Source organism: Haliotis rufescens, unplaced genomic scaffold (assembly GCF_023055435.1).
Source record: "Haliotis rufescens isolate VD_foot unplaced genomic scaffold, xgHalRufe1.0.p SCAF_66, whole genome shotgun sequence".
Classification (NCBI taxonomy): Eukaryota; Metazoa; Mollusca; class Gastropoda; order Lepetellida; family Haliotidae; genus Haliotis; species Haliotis rufescens.
The window spans coordinates 571,819-593,193 of record NW_025964357.1 but is presented as its reverse complement, the minus strand read 5'-3'; the positions used below and the strand labels follow the sequence as shown (position 1 = coordinate 593,193).

At 41.0% G+C, this 21,375-nt stretch overlaps 1 protein-coding gene across 1 annotated transcript in view; it reads left to right on the top strand.

Moving 5' to 3' along the window:
- LOC124118963 overlaps positions 1-21,375 on the top strand; it is a 92,830-nt gene that overhangs the window by 15,675 nt on the left and 55,780 nt on the right. Inside the window, exon 3 of the mRNA XM_046481303.2 lies at positions 8,728-8,958. Coding sequence (XP_046337259.1) covers positions 8,728-8,958 — 231 coding nt within the window. The remainder of the gene's footprint in view (positions 1-8,727; positions 8,959-21,375) is intronic.

Here is a 21,375-nt window from a genome sequence, read left to right as displayed (position 1 = left end):
CTTACATTTTTTATTTACAACAAACTTAATTAAGTTGTCAAAGTATTATTTAAATAATGTGATAAACTTTCGTATTTATAAACCATAGGAGCAGACCTTTCAAATGGTGTATAACATGAAGTAGCAAAGATAATTTACAAGCAGATATTTTTTTTGATAAATGTAGGCTTCATCTACCACACAAGAGTCCCTGGGAACTTGGTGTCCCAGCAGTAAACACTTTTGGTTGACTGGTGTTGAAAGAGTTAAGAACATTTGACACTTTATTTTCAACCTTGATGATCAGTTTTGCCAAGTTTCATCTTTTTGATATGTCTCAAAGTATGTTTACAGTATCCATGGTGATGGTTCTTTTGCGGTTCAGTATATATGGTAAAATCTGCTTCTGAAAAATCAATTTTTATCTTATCCTGCTTTACTCCTTAATGCATTTACTGCTTACCTCATGACAAAGAAGACTGCACCCCACAATACTCCTGGGTGAAAAAAAGAAAATGCTGTTTCTGACTCAAGTCCACTTTTAAAAGGACCACCGCTGCTGTCATGTAAGAGATTGTGATGTCACATCAAATCCATATTACTGCTTGTCGTACCCAAGGAAGGTTGTGTTTGCATGGCACCTACAACTTTGGCTTAAAATGCGAAAAACTAAGATCTGATTTTAATGAGATTGATCTGCAAGCTCAAGTCTACTTCAACTATAATATTTTTGTGTAACCCATACTTGCGCGGTGTACAGATTGTCATTATATGCTCTCCAAATTTCAAATGTAATTTTTGTTCGCCTATCTCCACCGAGTTTCTCCATTTATGGACAGGTCACTGCCATACATATTTACAGCAGTCCTGTTGTGTTGCTAGGAAGATATCTGAGTCAAGGATGCTACCAGGCTCCAGTTCCTGGTTATTACCACCCAACCTGCTCGGGTGCAGCATTTTCCACGGTGATAGTGACTACTGACATTCATTTACCTCCATGTAATACGACATTGGGCTCGATCGTGAGTATCGTACCTGTTTCAAATTTTCAGGCGTCCTTGGCCTCCACAGTGACGGTCCCAGCAATGCCGGCGCACGAGTCTTATGATGTTTCTACTGGGTTGGCGCAGGTGCATGCCACGATCCTGTCAACAACTGCAACCTCTGGGCTTCCAGTGTATCCTGTGATGTCATTGACGCTAGGTCAACTAACCGCTGCTCCTCATGCCTACCCGGTAGTGCAAACTATGTACGCGCAGCCTGCGTCGCCGTACCTGGAGAACTATTAGATGCAGAATTCATGCAAACTATGTTGCAGCAGTCCATAGCACATCCTACCAACCCCCAGCATCAGCTACAATGCTTATGCCTTGAACAACCCAAGCGCTAGCACCTACACCTGTCTAACGTACACCAGACACCAGGTGTGCTCTGCAACACCTAGTACGGCATCGGTTAGCGCATACGTGGATTTTTTCGCACTGGCGTCCTCAACCCGTGCAATGGAGCAGAATTTATCCGCATAGACTGTTTTCAGACTGTGGTTTGATGTGTCGACCACATGAGGAACCACCTGCGAGTAGCTCTAGCAAAGATCACTGTTATGCAGACGCTTTGTTACCTGGTGCTCTCCACTATCTATTTGACTGAAAAGACGCATTATCAGAATTAATGTAAGCAAAATCGTGTGTATAGCTACCATGTGCGAAGGAACAGTTTCAAATGGGATACAAATGCAGCAACTATCGTCGAAACAGCGGTTCTCATTGGAATTACCACACAGCCGCTATTTGGAACTGACAGCACCGGCAGCAGAACACATTCAGTCATATATGTTAAATTCCGCATTTCGCCAAACTACAACCTTACTGTCGTGACAGCGCGCAAAACATGGCTGACAGTAGCGGAGAAGAGAAATGGAAAAAGCGTTTTAATCAACGCTTGTTTCCAGAGAGAGTCATTCCTATTAAGAAGTTAAAAGGCATTGAACGTAAATTATAATTCCTCTTAGATACAGATTATTCATTTTCATCAAAAATGTATTTTGTATGCATTATCGATTTATTTTGATGGGAGTCGAATGGAAAGCTTCACCCATAGATTCATTCACTGTTAACGTTTTAGAGCTAGATCTAGTATTTGCCCAATAATTGTTGATATGACAGGGCTAATAAAAAATTCTTTCAGTCAATATGAACATAAAGGGATTTGTCTGTGGCTAAGTGGCACTAAACAACAAATTCTGATGTATATGAATACTAGTTGCTTCATACCATAGATTTTATGTTTTATTGTCAAGACTTCAAGTCAGACAAACCAAAAGAAATCACTTCTCTTGTCACATATTTGTTTATCACCGCTATTTCTATGATTGGCTTTTGACGGATACAGCCGAAGTTATTCTGCTGCATTTGACCAAGTTTCCCATAGCAGTTGTGCACTTATTCCTCTAAGTGTTTTTTTCGTTCGCATAATAAAAGCATTCAGTTCCAATATGGAAGCTATGCTACCGATATGCCTAACCATGTCACTGACACGTTATCTCCCATAATGCTGGGGATGAGACAGCTCTTTAGGCATTGGAGCATGTGTCTCATAACAACGAGCAGGCAGGTCAGGCAAACTACAGGCCGAGACGCTCATCCCTCAAGGAGCAGGGCCCACTTGCACAAAGCGATCTTAGCTCTAAGATATTCGTAACTCCCATACTTTAACATAGGCTTAAGATAATCTTAAAGCCCCACCCTGACTATAAATAGCCCGCAAGGTGGCGGTGTTTCAGTTTCGAACAATGACTGACAATGTAAACACAACCGAGTGTTGGGAGACGTTTTTTGAAAACCATAAGGGAACAAGATCACCATTGACCGTCAAACTTCGTATCAACTTGAATGCCAAACCATGGATACAACAAATGGCTCCATATCAAGATATAAGTCAATAGATTTTCTGTAGTTTTATCATAAAAAAACGTATTGATCGTGTTTGGCGTCTGCATCAATCACAGTGGGCGGAGCTTATTTACGGTTGCGCTATAAATAGCAAAGCACATGGTCATGTGTACATGTGAGTGATGTGACACATTCAATGCATTTGTGGTCAAAGTGAATTGTGTTGCATATTTTTACGGCAGAACAGCAGCAGAACATCAGTTTCGGTTAATGTAACAGTAAGATATTTAAATACGAAATTGACGACGCGATTCTTTGAGTTCAATCCGAAAATTACAGATATTTGTTTAGTTTTGGTCATTTGCATTCAACAGTTGTGCCACACAATAATCAGTTTATATTTATAAAACCTAAATTGTTACACAGATTTTTCAACTAGTGTTTTGGAAGGGGCCTAATTTGAAGCACCAGAAGTTGCGCCAATATTTCTCAGCTTGACTTCAATAGATGAATATGTCACGTGTATCAACATAACAATGCACATAAGCAACTGGTAAATAAGTAACGAAATATACTTGTTGTTTTGACCTACTGAAGGTGTATCCGGATAATATTGTACTTACGATAAACGAAAACTCCAATACACATATTCCAAGACAACTTTAATTATGAATTTCCTTTTCTTTCACAGAATTTTCACACACAAAACTGAGTTTGATCATTAGATCCACACTTGTCCCATTCGGGGTATTTGGATACACTTCGCGCGCAAGTTTTAAAATATAATCTGGGATCACTTTCCCGTTTTGTCCACACCGATCCTTCATCTGCTGCAACGTTTATTTCCGTTTCTTCAAGTCCAAGTATCTACAATGATCTACGATCTCTCCAAACACTTCGTTTATTTAGCTCAGTCCAGAAGCAATGTGTTCGAATCGACGAATTTCTGCAACATGGTGGCCGCACCATTCCCTAACTGCGATTGCCTGTGCCGTGTCACGCATGGTTGACATAAAAGAAATGTGAACATACATATTCGGCTTCATCTGGTTCCACAATGAAATCTAGCTGTGACACTGATTCACTAATCCCAAGAATCGGCACTGAATTTATCAAAGTTTCTGTTGCACTTGCAAGGGCGGGAAGAGAGGCGCCATCTTGTCGATTCAAGTTGTGAATCGGAATGATGTCATCTTGAATTGGAACTTTCTCCACGATAAAGTCACCAATGTCATAATCGAAATTACCTAAGGCTCCCTGATTATCTTGAACAATTCTTCGTCAAATTAGGCTTCACATGAAAATGTTCTGTTGCTCTTATTGAAGACAAGCGAAATTGCAAAGTTCTTGACAGTTGTAAGCAGCAACTCGATGAGCTCATGGGGCGTGGTTGCTAGGAGATCGTGTGGTCAGAGAGGCGAAAATAAAAAGTTTTAGAAAGTAATAAAAGAAATGCCCAGTGCAATCCAAAAGTACCATGTACAGAATATTAAAAAAAAATAATATTCACGAAAACAAATCTTTTTTAAAAATGCAAAATAATTTATTAATTTATCCCAAGGTCGTAACCCTGATCACGTGGTGGGTATTTGGAAGGAATCTTTGCGATGACGCCGTGAATGAGGCCGTGTGTATTACATTGTTGAAATCAGCTGCCCAGGAATGTTGAGGCATTGACATTAGGACAGAGGTTTGTCATGGATGGAGAGAAAAATGTATCTGAGAGAAACATTGTTGCTTTGAGCTTCGAGACAAAACATGTGTTAATGCCGAGTAGCCAGCGACCTGAATGTAAGCTTGATGAAAGTAATGTTGAAACCCACTTTCACGCACATGAAGGAATTAATGTGAACAAATATTTATCTGAACATCGTTTCAAAGTCTGTGAGGCTGTCCGTATTTGAATATTTTTATCTCCATTCCGACGTGAAATAATATAATGTCTTCATGTCTCAATTTTGCTGCCGCTGTGGAAAATTGCGCACCGATCTAATAAAAGAAATACTACTTGATCTACAATTGCACCGTCATAAAAGAACCAGGTCAACTTTATCTTTGTTCCGTTGTTTATTAAAAATTCGTTTCCGAAGCAAAGCGAATCGATCTACATCATAAATTAATTCATAGACTAGATTCTAGTACCAAGTGTTGAACCTTTTTTTAAAATGTCATCAAATAACTTACACAATTATTGAAAGACATTTTTTGATGAGTCATATATTTTATTTCGTCCGCCCGGTCTCTGATTAGTTGAGGCTTGAGGGGAGAAACACAAATATGGATGGCCTTATGCAAATGACACTTGGCATGCCAATCATCAGGGATCTGGGTCACTGGGACCCGCCAAGTTTCACGGATCGAGTTACTTCGGCATGAGGAGCTTCATCGGACAAGTGAGACTTTGCCAAAATACATTGCTACTGGGCAATGAAAAAACGACAAGAAACTACTTTGATCACTTGAAAATATTTTTGACCATTACCAGGGTTTTTTACACGATCGTTGTCATCCAGATTCCAGATGAGGCAAGACGAACACAACGAAGAAAAACATTGTTGAAATCACCGATTACTGTATATATTGTGAGAAATGCTATTTATAAACTGCAGATATACCGTACACCACAGGATAGCGATTGGTGCCCCAACACATATTATGTTTCTTCATTTACACTGCTCATATGCATCACGACAAACGTATTTCGTTCTAGTCCAGAGATCTAGAACTATAATTTGTGTGTTGGATAAATCGTGGACATTCCACAGTATCATTTTATGAAGATGTGAAGACGACATGGCAAGTAGGTTTTGAAAGCAAAGACATACGCGTTTGTTGAAAAGTCTTGGAATCGTTTGTAGTTATTTATATTACCATTAAAACTTACGTCCTTGTTGTCAAACGACCAACGTGGGTGGGTGTTTACATGACGTCACCCGTTTACGCATTAACCAATGAAATGTATGTGTTATCATGACGTCATATAGACCTGTCAAATCACTTGTATAAGCTCCGCCCACTAGAGTGCGGTAGTTACTACCGCAGATGGGGCTTTAACGCTAAGATGGTTTTGTGCAAGTGGGCCCAGGACCCAAGATTCCTTTCGTGGCTATATGGTTGAAATAATGCCGACATGACGTTATATTTCAACTCACTCGTGGCAAAGGGTGTGGCAGAAGCAAACCACAAGGCTCATTTCAGTCCCACCATGGAAAATTCCAAGGCAGGGACAGGGATACGAGGGGGAACACTGAAGCGTTGGACAGTCACGACTGGGACCTCCCACCCACAGTCGTCTCAATTGTCGACACCCCCATAGGTGGGAGACTGAGCCTCTTCTGGCAGAACTGAGACAGCCTCCGTGGTCTAGTGGTAGAGCGTCCGCCCGGGGAGCGGAAGGTCCGGGGTCCGATCCCCGACTGCGTCATACCAAAAGACGCTAATAGATGGTACTTGTTGTTACCCTGTCTGGCGCTCGGCATTAAGAGGCTAAAACAAGGACTGGTCGGCTCGGAGTCAGTGTACTGTGTCTGAGTGGGGTATTCATGTTAAACTGCGGCATGGTATCTCAGTGGGCTAGCACTATAAATCTGCATCAGTCCGGACTAGTACAAGCAGCCACACAAACACACACACGTGCATGCACGTCGCTATATAAGTGCAATAATCTTGGACGCGACGTTAAACCCAATTTCACCTCACCTCTGGCAGAACTGGACCACGGCTCCTCCGCCTTGGGATTCAAGGAAGCAACATCTGCTACTAAAATCCAACATAAACATCTTGTTGAAGAAAAGAGATTGTACACACCCCAGAGTTGACACCAGGCTTTTACTCTCCCATCTTTCTGGTACCCCAAAAGGACTGAGACAAGATGCGGATAATTCACAATGTCTCTGTGTTTAACGAGCGCTACCTGCCTTACTTCCACCTCACTATCTAGAGACTGCTCAGGACTAACATCAACGCGTTTGATTCCCTGATCGTTCTGACTTGCAGGATATGCCAGCAGGTAACCAAACCCTGACACAAATAATGAACGTCCTGACCGGAGCTAGTCATACGTGTCTCTCTCAGGACTGTCTACGACACTACCGATGTGAGGATTTTTTGGCAGCTTTGACTTTAAACACAGTGTGTAAATATTTGACTGATTCAATTCGCATGTTCCGTCTGTGAATAAGATTAAACCAGCCCTACCGTCCGGTGTTATATGTTTTTGTCCACCTTATGGTTTCTGACATCTGAAGGTATACCCACCACCATACCGTCTGGTACAGATGCATTAGGAGTAATGCCGTATACATGGTATAAGTAAAAACATTTGTAAGATCTGAATTATTTTTTACATGTGTATACTTATCCTGCATTACTATGTCTAAGTACCAACCCACGCAGACTTGCCTCCCTCCCCAATATAGCTTCAGTAATTCTTTTTGTTAGCTCGGGTGACGAGCAGTAATATGGTTTGGATGTGACATCACAATCTCTCACATGACAGCGGCGGTGGTCCTGTAAAAAGTGGACATTTCGGAAACAGTTGGAAACAGCATTTTCTTTTTTTCACCCAGGACCATCACGAGGTGCTGTTTTCTTTGTCGTAAGGTAAGCAGTAAATGCATTGAGGAGTAATGCAGGATAAGTATACCAATGTACAAAATATTTAGATCTGACTAAGAACAGAAAATACATTGTGATGTTTTATTGCAAATTTCACATTTCTATTGACCAAATTTATTATCACCTTAAGGGATGCTATGTAGTTTTTCACTGTGCATAATACTCGAAGAATCTATGTTCTATCATTTTTGGGGAGGAATTTCGACAGATCTGTACAACAAGAAATATAAAAATCTGGCCTATTTCTCCCATGAAGGTCTGGGTAATAACTGATCTTCAGCAACCCAGGGCTTGTCGTAAGAGGCAATTAATGGAATCAGGTTGTCAGCCTTTCTGACTTGGTTGATGCATGTCATCGTATTCCAATTGTGTAGATCAATGCTCATGATGTCAGTCACTGGATTTTCTGGTCCAGACTCAGTTGTTTACAGACTGCCATCGTAGGTAGCAGAATATTGCTGATTTCAGTGTTAAACAACAAACAATATTAAGGTAATTAGAGACATATGACTTTCTGTTTTAAAGTTGTCTTACATTGGACATCTGTTTCTAAAACCAGAAATAATTTCATTTGACTTGAACATGTTGAAGTGATGCCATAAAGTTCCTAATTATGTCATATTGAGGCCAGGTATGTTAATCGAGGAGGAATTCATTTCACAAAACCAAAGGTAATGAATAGTGTGACACTAGAAATGCATAGTTCTGAAAACTTTAGAAATAGCAGTGAGGTGGGGCTGTGCCTCTTTTTGCAGGTACTTGCAAACAATTTTTATGATATAATGTTGTCATCAACTTTTGACAAATTCAGGTTAGCTGTAGGACAGTCTGGCTCTATTTATTCTTCAAAGTAGTGTATCATGCAGAAGGTAAAATGTGTCTTCTGTCTGTTGTTTCAATGCCAGTAATCAACACGAATAATGCCACTTTTTGTATTTTGGATTGTAAATGTTTTACGCTGTACTTGCCTTTGCATACTATCAGTATCATGACTAAGTAAGAAGCTTGTAAAATTAATGACAAATATTACTAAACATCGATGCTCCTCTTACATATGGAGTCTGCATTATATGTAGGTGCCTATTCTAAATCAAGTGTGCTTAGATGACTAATAAACAATGATAAAAATCAAGTTTAGTGACATTCAAATTCAAGTGAAAAGGCTTTCTGCATTGTCTTTACATGTTCTTCTAAATGATATATATATGTTAACATTATTTTTTTGCATTATGTTCTTCAGGTGATGTGAATGGTATTGAGATGCAGGTCATTCCCCAGACCCAATTCATCCCTCTGCCAGATGCTTTGTGCTTGATCATTATGGATTTAAATAACCGACGGATTGTGGCCACATTGGACACTATCAAGGAAAAACTTGTGGAATGGTACCGAGAGATGACAATGCCCAATGATCAGTTAATTTTTGACACACTAGGAGCTCTGATTAGAGAACGGAAGGTCTTTCACTCAGGTAATTGGATTTATTTTTTTAATGTCCAGGTATTTGGTTGGTATCATTCTTGTACTTATTGATCCTCATGTATTGTCATGTCATGTCAAGGTGAAGTTTTTTTGGTGTTGCTTATGCAGACGCAGTATATCGTGTGTGGTCACACTTGCTGGCACAGTGTCACATGCGTGGTCAATGATGGGTGCATTAATCTTGTGTTTGGTCACTCAATGGTACTGAATCTTGTGTGTGATCACACTTGATGGCACAGTGTCACATGCGTGGTCAATGATGGGTGCATTAATCTTGTGTTTGGTCACTCACTGGTACAGAATCTTGTGTGTGATCACACTTGCTGGCACAGTGTCACATGCGTGGTCAATGATGGGTGCATTACCTTGTGTTTGGTCACCCACTTGTGCAGAATCTTTTGTGTGGCCACACTTGCTGGCACAGTGTCACATGCGTGGTCAATGATGGGTGCATTATCTTGTGTTTGGTCACTCACTGGTACAGAATCTTGTGTGTGATCACACTTGCTGGCACAGTGTCACCTGCGTGGTCAATGATGGGTGCATTATCTTGTGTTTGGTCACTCACTGGTACAGAATCTTGTGTGTGATCACACTTGCTGGCACAGTGTCACATGCGTGGTCAATGATGGGTGCATTATCTTGTGTTTGGTCACCCACTTGTGCAGAATCTTTTGTGTGGCCACACTTGCTGGCACAGTGTCACATGCATGGCTTAAACAACAAACCAAACAAACAAAAATCATTTAACAAGGGCCAATTGAAGAAATATTTTGCACATTTATTCCTGATAGAAAACTACACATTACTATCTAAAAGTTTCCTGATGTTTTCAATCATACCAAGGTTAAGACCAAAGCGAACACAAAATTTTGTAATTTTCATGAACCTGCCTGAATTACGTTATTGAAGGTAGTTTACGTTTCATGTCAGGAACCTTTTTAAATCGTTAAAATTGTGCAAATTGATTTCAATAATCATATCTGTGATATCTTAATTTTAACTGAGTATAGATATGATGTTTGTGCAATGAAAACACAACAAAGGGTAAAAACAATATAATTAACTACACATTGGGATATATATGATGTATACAAGGGGGCTGCTCGGTCACACACAGAATGTCCTTAGATTATTATGAAATTGAAGGATAGGGGTACCCAGCGGGTAGAGAGGTGTAGAGGAAGCAGATTATTATGAAATTGAAGGATAGGGGTACCCTGCGGGTAGAGAGGTGTAGAGGGAGCAGATTATTATGAAATTGAAGGATAGGGGTACCCTGCGGGTAGAGAGGTGTAGAGGGAGCAGATTATTATGAAATTGAAGGATAGGGGTACCCTGCAGGTAGAGAGGTGTAGAGGAAGCAGATTATTATGAAATTAAAGGATAGGGGTACCCTGCGGGTAGAGAGGTGTAGAGGAAGCAGATTATTATGAAATTAAAGGATAGGGGTACCCTGCAGGTAGAGAGGTGTAGAGGAAGCAGATTATTATGAAATTAAAGGATAGGGGTACCCTGCGGGTAGAGAGGTGTAGAGGAAGCAGATTATTATGAAATTGAAGGATTGGGGTACCCTGCGGGTATGGTATTGGAAACTGTTGGCTTCACCAGACCAGGTAAAGTAAGGAATTCTTTGGGGGCCCCAAGCCATGTAATGCTGCTGCCTGAGTTGCCAAAATATTGTACCTAAACCAAGCAGCCCCAAGGTGGTGAAGGGGTGGATGGAGGGTAACAAATTGACCTGACAGAACAATGGTTACACTGCAAGATGGAGGCTGAAAGGAATTTACATAAATATACATTTGATGTCATTTCCTTAGCACTGCACATGCCTGGTAATGAAAGATGATATGGGATTATATTAGGAATTTTATCTACATGAATGTTGGTTAAAGATAACAGGGCTATGGGAGAATAATACTAAAACAAGGGCAATCAGCCTGACAAGAGTGATGAAAAACATTGTAAACAATTTAAGAAATAAACTGAGATCGAGACAACCGGAAGTGGAAGTGTAAACAATCTGCCATACAAGCACATGGGCAATGGATACAATTTAAAGATACTAGTGGTGAGTGGAAAAGTCGAAGTGTTAGGGTTGAGATACTACTAGATGAACTGCATAATAATGACATAGATGGTATTATCATTGCACAAACAAAAATATAAAATTCACATTTTTTTTATTGGTAAGTAACAGCACGATGGTAAATTATGAACCATTTCAGTAAATTATGAACCATTTCAGTAAATTTATTAACCATACGTTAAACAGAAAAAACACTCAATTTTCGAGGCAGTTGCAGAAATACGAACCTTTGGGTTAATTTAAAGTGTCATGTTATAAAATTTGCTGGAAACCATTAACTCTTCAGTGTTTGTGTTGTGTTCCAAAATAATGGGGTCCTCTGGGATGCGGTAGCCGCAAGCGCCATTGGCGTGAAGCTATCTAGGGGGGTTTGGGGTCATGCCCCCCCCCCCCCAAGAAATTTTGTTAAATGTGGACCTGAAACGGTAAACTTTAGGCCATTCTGAGCATAATATAGTGTGTGGTTAAAATCTTTAAGTGTCAGTTTTTATTTTATTTTCATTGTTTACATGATCGGAGAAGTATTTTAAAAATAATTGTAAATAGTATCTGTCATCACCAATTTCCCGATAACAGCGGCTGTCCGCTCAGTAACATGAAGAAATACGTCCGTTTTTGAAGCTTTGTATTAGAAAGTTTATTTTTCATTTACACTTACCTCGCCCAGAGTCTTTTCGTAGCTGTAACATGCTTTCTTGCCGATATCTGCTACAAGGGTGGTGATTGGTCAAGCTAGAGCACATGACCTAAGGCTGTCAATCAAATTACAGCAATGGTACGTGTGTAATGAATTTAAGATTTTGGAGAAAGATTTTTGTTATTCTGAATGTTTCAATCAGGAAACTCGCGATCTAAATTGAAAACATGGAACTTCGTGGATCTATCGTGCTGGGTTAGGAGCTGTGTCAAAGGTTTTTCAGGGACATTGGAATCTTCGTATCCAAGCTGAGAAATCGAGGCGACGAAAGCCGATATGTCATTTGATTTACATTACACAAAATCGCACGAAAAGATGGAAATAATAACTTAGGTGTAAGTTTGACAACTTATAGATATATTTTATATTTTACCACACACTTCGACAACGGGTCTGATCGAACATGTCAAGGAGCAAAATAAAGACGTTTCAAGCAAATCTTTATATATAAAGTAATAAATAAAACCAACAAATATATATCTAAAAGTTGTCAAACTTACATCTAAGTTATTATTCCCATCTTTTAGTGCAATCTTGTGTAATGTAAGTGAAATGACATCTCAGCTTTGAATTCTCAGCTCGGACACGATGTTTAATGCAAAAATATATGCATGAAAAATCTTTGTCACATCCCCTAACCTTGCACTATACATTCATGAAGTTCCTTATTTTGAATATATATATAGTGTTTTCCTGCTTAAAATGTTCAGAATAACACGATTTAACAAAAATCTTTCATCAACTTCTGAAATTTATAACACGAGGCACTACCATAGCTGTAACTTGATTGGCTGCCTTGGGTCACGTGCCCCAAATTTGACCAATCACGAACCTTGTAGCAGATTTAGGCAAGAAAGCCTCATTAGAAACCAATTTTTATCCAATGAAATCGCACGTTATAACTACAAAAAACTCCAGGCGATGTTAAGAGTGTGTAGATGAAGGAATAAACTTTCTGGCGATGTTTCATATGCCAGTCTTTGACAAACGTGTTATTCATATGAAGCCTCGATGCCCCAAATTTGACCAATCACGAACCTTGTAGCAGATTTAGGCAAGAAAGCCTCATTAGAAACCAATTTTTTATCCAATGAAATCGCACGTTATAACTACGAAAAAACTCCAGGCGATGTTACGAGTGTGTAGATAAAGGAATAAACTTTCTGGCGATGTTTCATATGCCAGTCTTTGACAAACGTGTTATTCATACGAAGCTTCGAAAACAGGGGTATTTCTTCATGTTACTGAACGGACAGCCGCTGTTATCAGGATATGGGTGATGACAGATACTATTTATAATTAGTATTACAGTTATACCAAGGGTCCGTCCGTCCATCCGAAAGCTTTGTCCGCGCGATTTCAATTAAACTATTCAGTGGATTCATCTCAAACTTAGTACATATAATCTGTGTCATATGGAGGGGTGCAGTCAAAAGAAAAAAATTGTTTTCATTAATTTTTCATCTTCAGATTCTTACATATACTGCTCCACAAAAAGTTAAGAACTACCCAATTTTTTTCATATTACTGCAGTTAATCTGTAGTGCCATGACAGAGTAATTATAGTAATATGAATGAATCAGGGTGGTTCTTAATTTATTTTTGAGAAGTATACAATGTTATTATACCCCTGACCTAACAGGGTAGGGGTATATAGTTATACCAAGGAATTCTGTCAGTCCTTCAGAAGCCATATTTGTGTGCGACCTAGCCGCCGACCTACAACTTGAAAACTTCTTTTCAAACTTGGTGAACCCTTTCTTTACCAATAGGAGACTTTTTATACTTTTGCAGTGCAAAGTTATATTTCAATATTTGGATTTTCTGAGAAAAAGTGAATTTTTCCATGTTTTGTTTTTTTACTGTAAAGTTTGTGCAACTTATAACTTGACAACTACTTCATTGATTCTTTTCAAATTTAAGGAACACTCTCTATACCAATAGGAGAGATGTAGTTTAAAGTTTCATTATTATGAAAATATTGCTTTTTTCATGTTTTGAACTAAGAAGTATGTTGGAGTCAAAGTCGGGGGTATTAGTGAGCCCTGCTCACTTTTTTCCTTGTTCTTTTAAAAATTATTTTCCAATTGCGTAAACAATGAAAATAAGACAGAAATAGGTAAGTGGATTTTATTAAATCTTCTATTTGCCAAAAATCATCAATTTTTTGCTTCCTTGGTCGTTAATCTGGATGTTATCAACGTGTTAGCTTACATTTTTTACTTACAACAAACTTAATTAAGTTGTCAATGCATTATTTAAATAATGTGATAAACATAACTTTCATATTTATAAACCATAGGATCAGACCTTTTCAAATGGTGTATAACATGTAGAAGCAAAGACATTTTACAAGCAGATATTTTCTTTGATAAATGTAGGCTTCATCTATCATACAAGAGTTTCTGGGAACTCGGTGTCCCAGCAGTAAACACTTCTGGTTGACTGGTGTTGAAAGAGTTAATGACTCATAAATATTCACCAATCCGAATTTCATGTGTTTTGGTTGAATATTTGTAATATAAGCAAATACAAATACCATGTCATGATACAAGCAGACACACGTTTAATATGACAAGAGAAAAACGAAAATAAAGACCCTGTATTCTGACAGCAGTATTTCGGTAAGTGCAAAGGTCATCGGACGTGATGTCAAAGACAGAGGTAGTCTGTTGATAATTTTTTTTTTACAAAACAATTCATCAATTTTGAAATATTTCGCCTGTCACATACAGAATAACACAAAACAAAGTGATTTTCACGATATAATTGGTGTATTTTTTTATATATAAGGATCACCATTCGATGTTATGTTGAATATACAGTATATGATTCACATATCTGCGATGTACACGCTGATGATTTTCTTTTATCTATAGTAATTGTGTGACAAACAATGCACCATCATATAGCTGGAATATTGCTGAGTGCGGCGTTAAACAACAAACAAACAAAAACAAACAATACTTCTATAGATATTGTCGATCTGCAATGATCACCCTCCACAACAGATGCACGAAAATAGGCGTGACAAAACGTGTTTTAAAATAGCATTCAAGCGATGTCGAATATGATAGGATATGCGCAAGTGCGTGACGTACATATCAATAAAATACTACATACATATTTTCAGTGTTAGTTTCTAATTAAATGTGAGAAGTTTTAAAGAATTTTTCCTTTTATAATACATTTATCGATTCTAGCATGATTTTAGAATAATTTCACGGATTATTTTAAAATTTATTTCGTCAATACAGAGACAGCCATGATTGCGTATTGATGATATATTTGTTAATGCTTAATTATTTACGGCAGTTCACAGCTTCTAAAATATTAAGTTATGTTTTACCTTATCTGACGATACACAGGTGCTTTAGCTTCCCTACCTTATACAAACAGACAGTACTGAAACAATAAGATAGTTTAAACAAATTACAGCCCGTGCCTCAGCATCCACGAGTTATCCCACTTGGCCCCTACTCCTCGTATTCTTCTCTATCTACCCCTACAGACAGACATGTACAGAAACAGAGTTCAACTTACCTTGTTAATTATCTTCAAATTTCGTCTTCAGGTGGTGTTACCTCCATATATCTTTTCCCTGCTTGATATATCTGTTTGTTTGCGGTTTATAGCTTGTAGATTAGATTTTTATTTGTGGCTGCATAAGCTTGCACCTTGGTCGCCATTTTAACTTTTGTTCACCTTGTGTTTACGAGGTTGCGTGTTAATTTACTTTTTGCTATGGTTTTCTTAAACAATTGTTGAATCTCTCATTTATTTTTTTGATTATGGATTCTATTGATATCATTCCTATTTTGAATTGCTTCCAGTCGCGCTTCACACTGTGTTGTGTTTGTGTGTTTGTGCGCTTAGTTCACATATTGTCAAGTAACATGTTTTGCTTCATATGTGATGTTATAGTTATCGCTGTTTACATTTTTTACAGAATGTAGTCTATGCCTTGTGCCTAAGTAAAAGGCCCAAGTTGGGGAAAGACCTACATCAGCTTTGCCCCTACTGCAAGCCTGCCTGCTCGTTTGATCTTCGCTGCTCTGTTTGCGCTCTCATGTCAATTACAGACTTTAATTATTACAGAAAGGCTCTTCTTCGTCGCCGGAAACAACTTGCTTATAGGAGGAAGATGCCTGATACTTCGCCATCACCAACCTTTCACTCTCCATTGACTCCAGCCCCTCCACCTGCGGGCTCTCCTCCCTAATCTACGCCATCTGCTTCGCTTAATTTTATGACGGCCTGCTTTTGCCTCCCGTCAGCTTGGATCTTGCCAGCTCCAACCAGTCGCTGGGTCAGCGGTCCCTCACCTCGTCAGATACTTCGTCGCGCTGTTCCTCTGGTCCCCGTTGCCGCTGTCATACTCCTGACGACTCCACTGCTGCCTTTGTCAAGCGCTGTCGTCAGCCATCGTCAGGACAGTGTCGCCAGTTGTCTCTGGATCGTCCGTGTTGCCAGTTGTCTCTGGATCGTCCTCAGTGTCACTGAATCATCACCAGCCGGCACCAACCGTCGCCCGGTTTCATCGGATCGTCGCCAGCAATCGCGGGATCATCGGCTATTGCCAAATCGTCGCGAGCTTTTGCCGGACCTTCACCAGCTCCATAGGTCGTTGTACAGTTGCCAGGATGCTTTTTCGTCTCACGGATCATCGCCTACTCAGCGTGCTTTCATCAAAATGTTGCTCATCAGCCTTGGTTAAACAGTCCTCCTGGGATCCGTCCTTCAAGACATAATTGATGCGACAACCTTGGTCTAGGTCGACTCTCTTCAACGGCCAGATCGCTACTGTTGCCAAGAAGGCCCAGAGTTGGGACACTAATCAACAACAGTTTCGTCTCCTTAGTAACATGGAACGTCTCTTTTCTTCACTACTTCTCAGCAGCGAAAATCATATATTGGGAAGAGAACTAGTTTGAAGCGGAAGTCCTCTTCTTTTTTGCCCAAACGTCAGTCCCCCAGAAAATATCACACCTACAAGCCCCCCCACCGAGGACGCTTTTCTGGCAGGGCCCGGCGACGGAAAAGACTTTCTTCAGATGCCCGACAACTGGCAACTCCCTTCGCCAGTTGTCCCTGTTCATCCATCTTCAGTAGGATGGAGGAATAGGCAGCTGCTCCAGGATCCATACAATACCCGGATCCTCCACCACGGTTACCGCCTGCAGTTCTGTGCCATTCCTCCTCAAACTACCACTCCCTTGAAACCTCAATATCGGCCTCGTGATGTGCCGGATCTTCAGACCAATATTGATCTGCTGATCACCAAGAATGCAGTGGATCTCCTGGACGCCGACTCAATCTCTCCAGGGTTTTTCTTCTCCAGTCTTCTTGGTGCCCATTATCTCGCACCTCCGCCACATTTCCAGATGATCTCCATCCACTGAAAAGTGCTCCCATTTGGCATTTCCATGGCTCTATGGTTATTCACACGTATAACCCATCTCATTGTTGCGTTCCTTCACTACAGGGGGATTCGGTTTCGGCGCCTACCCAGACGAATGCATCCTGTCACGGGTTCATGAGACCCCGATTCTTCAGCACGATTTCACCCGTCGCCTTCTCCATTGGTTAGGTTGGATGATCAACATGGACCTGACTCCTTCTCGCTATGTCACTTTAATAGGATGTCTCTTTCTGACAGAACTCTCCTTGATACAGATTCCTCCGGATCGGTTTACAGCTATTCAATCTGGGGTCAGGAGAGCCCTTTCTTAACCTCTCGATCTCCGCCAGTGGTAGAGCCTTCTCAGGCTTTTGGCTTCAGCGGTTTCTCCTGCCCTTTCTGCGTTCCTTTTGAAAGTGTGTGGCACATAAACATTCTGGAGTTGGAGGCAGTCATTGGGCGATTCGTCGTTGGCGGCAGATCCGCCGCAACAGCTGTCTCATGATCGTATCAGACAACTCCATGGTGGTGTATTACATCAACAGGCTTGTTTCATCTGGACAGTGGTCTGCCTGTTCTGATCCGAGCCTGTCACATTCCAGGTTGTCACAACGTCTTAGCAGACTCCCTGTCAAGACCCGATTGTCCGTTGCCCACAGAGTGGATGCTCCTCTCTGGTTTTTGTGTGATCGCCTGGGGACTCCCAACGTAGATATCTTCGCAACGGGGTGCAACCACCAATTGCTGGTGTACATGTCTCCTGTCCCTGACGCAGCTCCCTGGGATGTAGATGGCCTCGCTCTGTCCTGGGTTGACCTAAGTGCATACACTTTTCTGCCCCCAGTTCTTCTCCCCCCAGGTCACTCAGAAGGCAGCCCTGTCCTCTGGATCTACTTTTGGTGACGCCTTACTGGCCGTCCCGGATTTGGTTTCCCAGGCTCCTTTAGCTCACAGGAGAACCCGTGTCTCCCGGCGTGGCCAAATCTGCTGCTCAATCCTCACACCAGACGGATGCATCCCGACGGTTACAGTCTGCACGTTTGGCATATCTCTAGAAGTCACTAATCGCTAAAGGATTTTCAGCTCGTGCTGCCGGCCGCTGTTTCCCGAGCTCATCATTCCTCCACTTGTTCCCTATATGATGACATGTGGCGGCCATTCCAGGCCTTCTTCTTGTTCTTTTTGGCTTTTCCTTGCCAGTCCCGTCACCTGGCTGGTTCCACGATTGTGACCTACCTTGCTGCGCTCAATTCTGTCCTCAAGATCGCTAGAGGTTCCCGGCAATCATAGGTCCCTGCCCTTTTTGCCATTGTCTGAGGTTTTCTGCCGGAGGACCAGACTAAGAAGTTCCGTCCCCAGCTAGGGATCTCAATGTTGTTTTTATTTACGCCAGGCCCTGTATGAGCCGCTTGCTTCTGCCTCGTTTGAAGATCTCACCTTGAAGACTTGCTTTCTCCTAGCCCTTGCCCTGGATGTGACCTGAAACAGCATCCTCATGGCTTGGTTCACCTTGGCCTTTATTGGGACTTTGTTGCCAAAAACCAACTGCCCGGCCAACCTGATCGGCAGTTTCAAGTCCCGTCTCTTTCAGAGATTGTCAGCCCTGATGATGACCTGGAGCTCACCCTCTGCCCTCTTCGGGCCCTCCGACATTATCTTCAGGTGTCTCAGCAGCATCGTAAGCAGCACAAGAGGCTGTTCATCCCTCTTTCAAGCTGTGTCTCTGCAGAGATCTCTCATAATACAGTCTCCCCTTGGCTTTGTCCTGCTATCCTGCAGGCTTATCATTGTGCTGACTTACCACCACCAACAGCCTCCAATCCACCTGAGATCCGAGCCCTGTCTTCTTTGCTGGCCCTCCATGCTAACGTCTCTCTCGGTCCATCATGGAGGGGTGCTTCTGGTCATCTACTACTGTCTTGGCCAGCCATTATCTTCGCAACATTTCTTTGGAGGACGTTGAGGGTACACATAGCTTTGGTCCAATTGTCCGTGCCGTTTCCGAGAACGTGGCTGTCTACAGCCCCACTTCCCCCGCTAATACCTATTGCCAAAGTAGGACCATCCCATATGCTGTTTCCTCTTGGGTTGCTGGGTACTGTTATGTCGGTAGCTAGTAAAGTTTGTTATCCCGTTTTCCCCCTCTTTTTGAGCCAGACACGGAATACCATGCTTTAACCCTCTGTCAAGCATTGTTCTCTCTACCTTCAGACCACCATTCTGTTCCGAGAGCGCTTGACCTGCATCTTATCCCCTTGCCTGCCGTTCCAGGAGCCGCTACCTTGCTGTCACCTGCTGGGTTTCCTGCTGGTTGGTTTTGTAATGCTTCTTCAGTGTGCCTGGGGCTTCTCACGGTAAGGCTGCCTTCCATGTCAGTCGAATAAAGAACAGTGTAGCGTCAGGTAAGGTAAAACATGAGCATTTCTGATTAAATGCAATGTTTTTATACTTACCTGAGGCTACACCTATTGGCCAACCCAGACTCCATCTGCCTCCTCCGCCTTACCGTTTTCGCCACTGTGTTCTCTACGTCTGATGTCATCCAGTGAAGAATATGAGGATGAGGGGCCAAGTGGGATAACTCGTGGATGCCGAGGCACGGGCTGTAGTCTGTTTAAACTGTCTCTTCGTTCCAGTACTGTCTGTATGTATAAGGTAGGGAAGCTAAAGCACTGTGTAGCGTCAGGTAAGTATAAAAACATTGCATTTAATCAGAAATGCTTATATTTTTATATAGTTAGTAGCTATTTTTTTTGCCTCACGTGAGCAAATTCCATGATGTGAGGCACTGTCTTCATCAGCTGATGAACGTCAACAAATACAACTTCATTCCTTATATTGACAGATGCATAATTCCTAACAAAACTATCCATTAAACATCAAACTTTAATTTTTTAAAGCGAACTATATCAACGTGGAAAGTCGTGCCGTCATCTGTCCCTAACATTCCATTTGGAGTGACATCCCTTGGTTTTACAAAAGGTAGCAAATGGCGGCTACGGAAATGTCATTCACTTGAAATGAGCACCCAGAAAAAGTTTGCCTTGGAAAGAAATCCAGTCGCAGCTGATGCTGAAAATGGATTGATATTAACGTTCTGTGAACTTAAGGTGTGTGTTTGAGTGGTACTACGGCTGCTGATGACAGGAATTAACGCTTGAGGCGGTGCGGTTGGATTTCCTGAAGCAATACATGGCAGTGTGGAGTGCAGTGATTTCTTTTGGTAAAGCAAGCATTCTCTGTTACAGCTACGAATGGACGCTTCATTTCGACAGTCGAATATGATCTGTCTGGCCCCAGAGCCTGCATCATTCATAGCCTGAATCGATGTCGTCAGTTTCCCTAATGATTTCTAATGTTATTTTTAGACATTGAGGAATTCCCCTAAAGTAGTTCTGTATGACTCCGCCTCATTGACAATGTAATCACTTGACATAACTGACGTTCATCGGGGAATGAACGACAGTCAGCTTGGAAGTGTTCACCTAGGCGAGGTCACCCGCTACTGTCAATATTATGTGTCTTGACGCTAAATATTGGTCAATGCATCAACACAGTGTAACTGATCAGACTTCAATTATGATCTTTAGTTTAAACATTTTGTAACATTCTTTCACCTGAACATCAATTATGTGAATAAGTAACTATTTGATGTCATTATTTAAGTTTTGTATTCCATAAGAAATAAAAAGTAGATAAGATCCTTATGAACATATACATACACAACTCATTTGGCCATTAATCTTGTGTATGAAGTGGTTTGTTTCCAAAAAACTAATTCTTAAATATATGTGTAATATGAATATGATACATTAATTTCTTGTAACAGAACATGAGATTTTTGTTTGTTTAATCACAAGAACCAGGATGGCACTTAAGCTGGTGAGTTGGCCATATATTTATAAGAGAATGTCATCTTTTGAAAAAGGAATAGGGCATATATATACGTACATTGACAATTCTTGCAGTTCTTTTCTGTTGGAGAAAGGTACATGGAAATATCCTACCTTATGTATTTTTTCAGGGATCTCACCAATGGAATAATGTGTAATTAGTGTGGCAGGTCTTTCCATGTTTGCTGCAGTATGCTCTCGTGTGCTTGACAGTGACACTCATGCATGTCCCCTAAATGAACATGAACCATTGTGAAATGTGATCAACAGATTTTCGTCTATCAGTCAGTGTGATGTACAAAAATTCAAAATAAATGCAGATCATC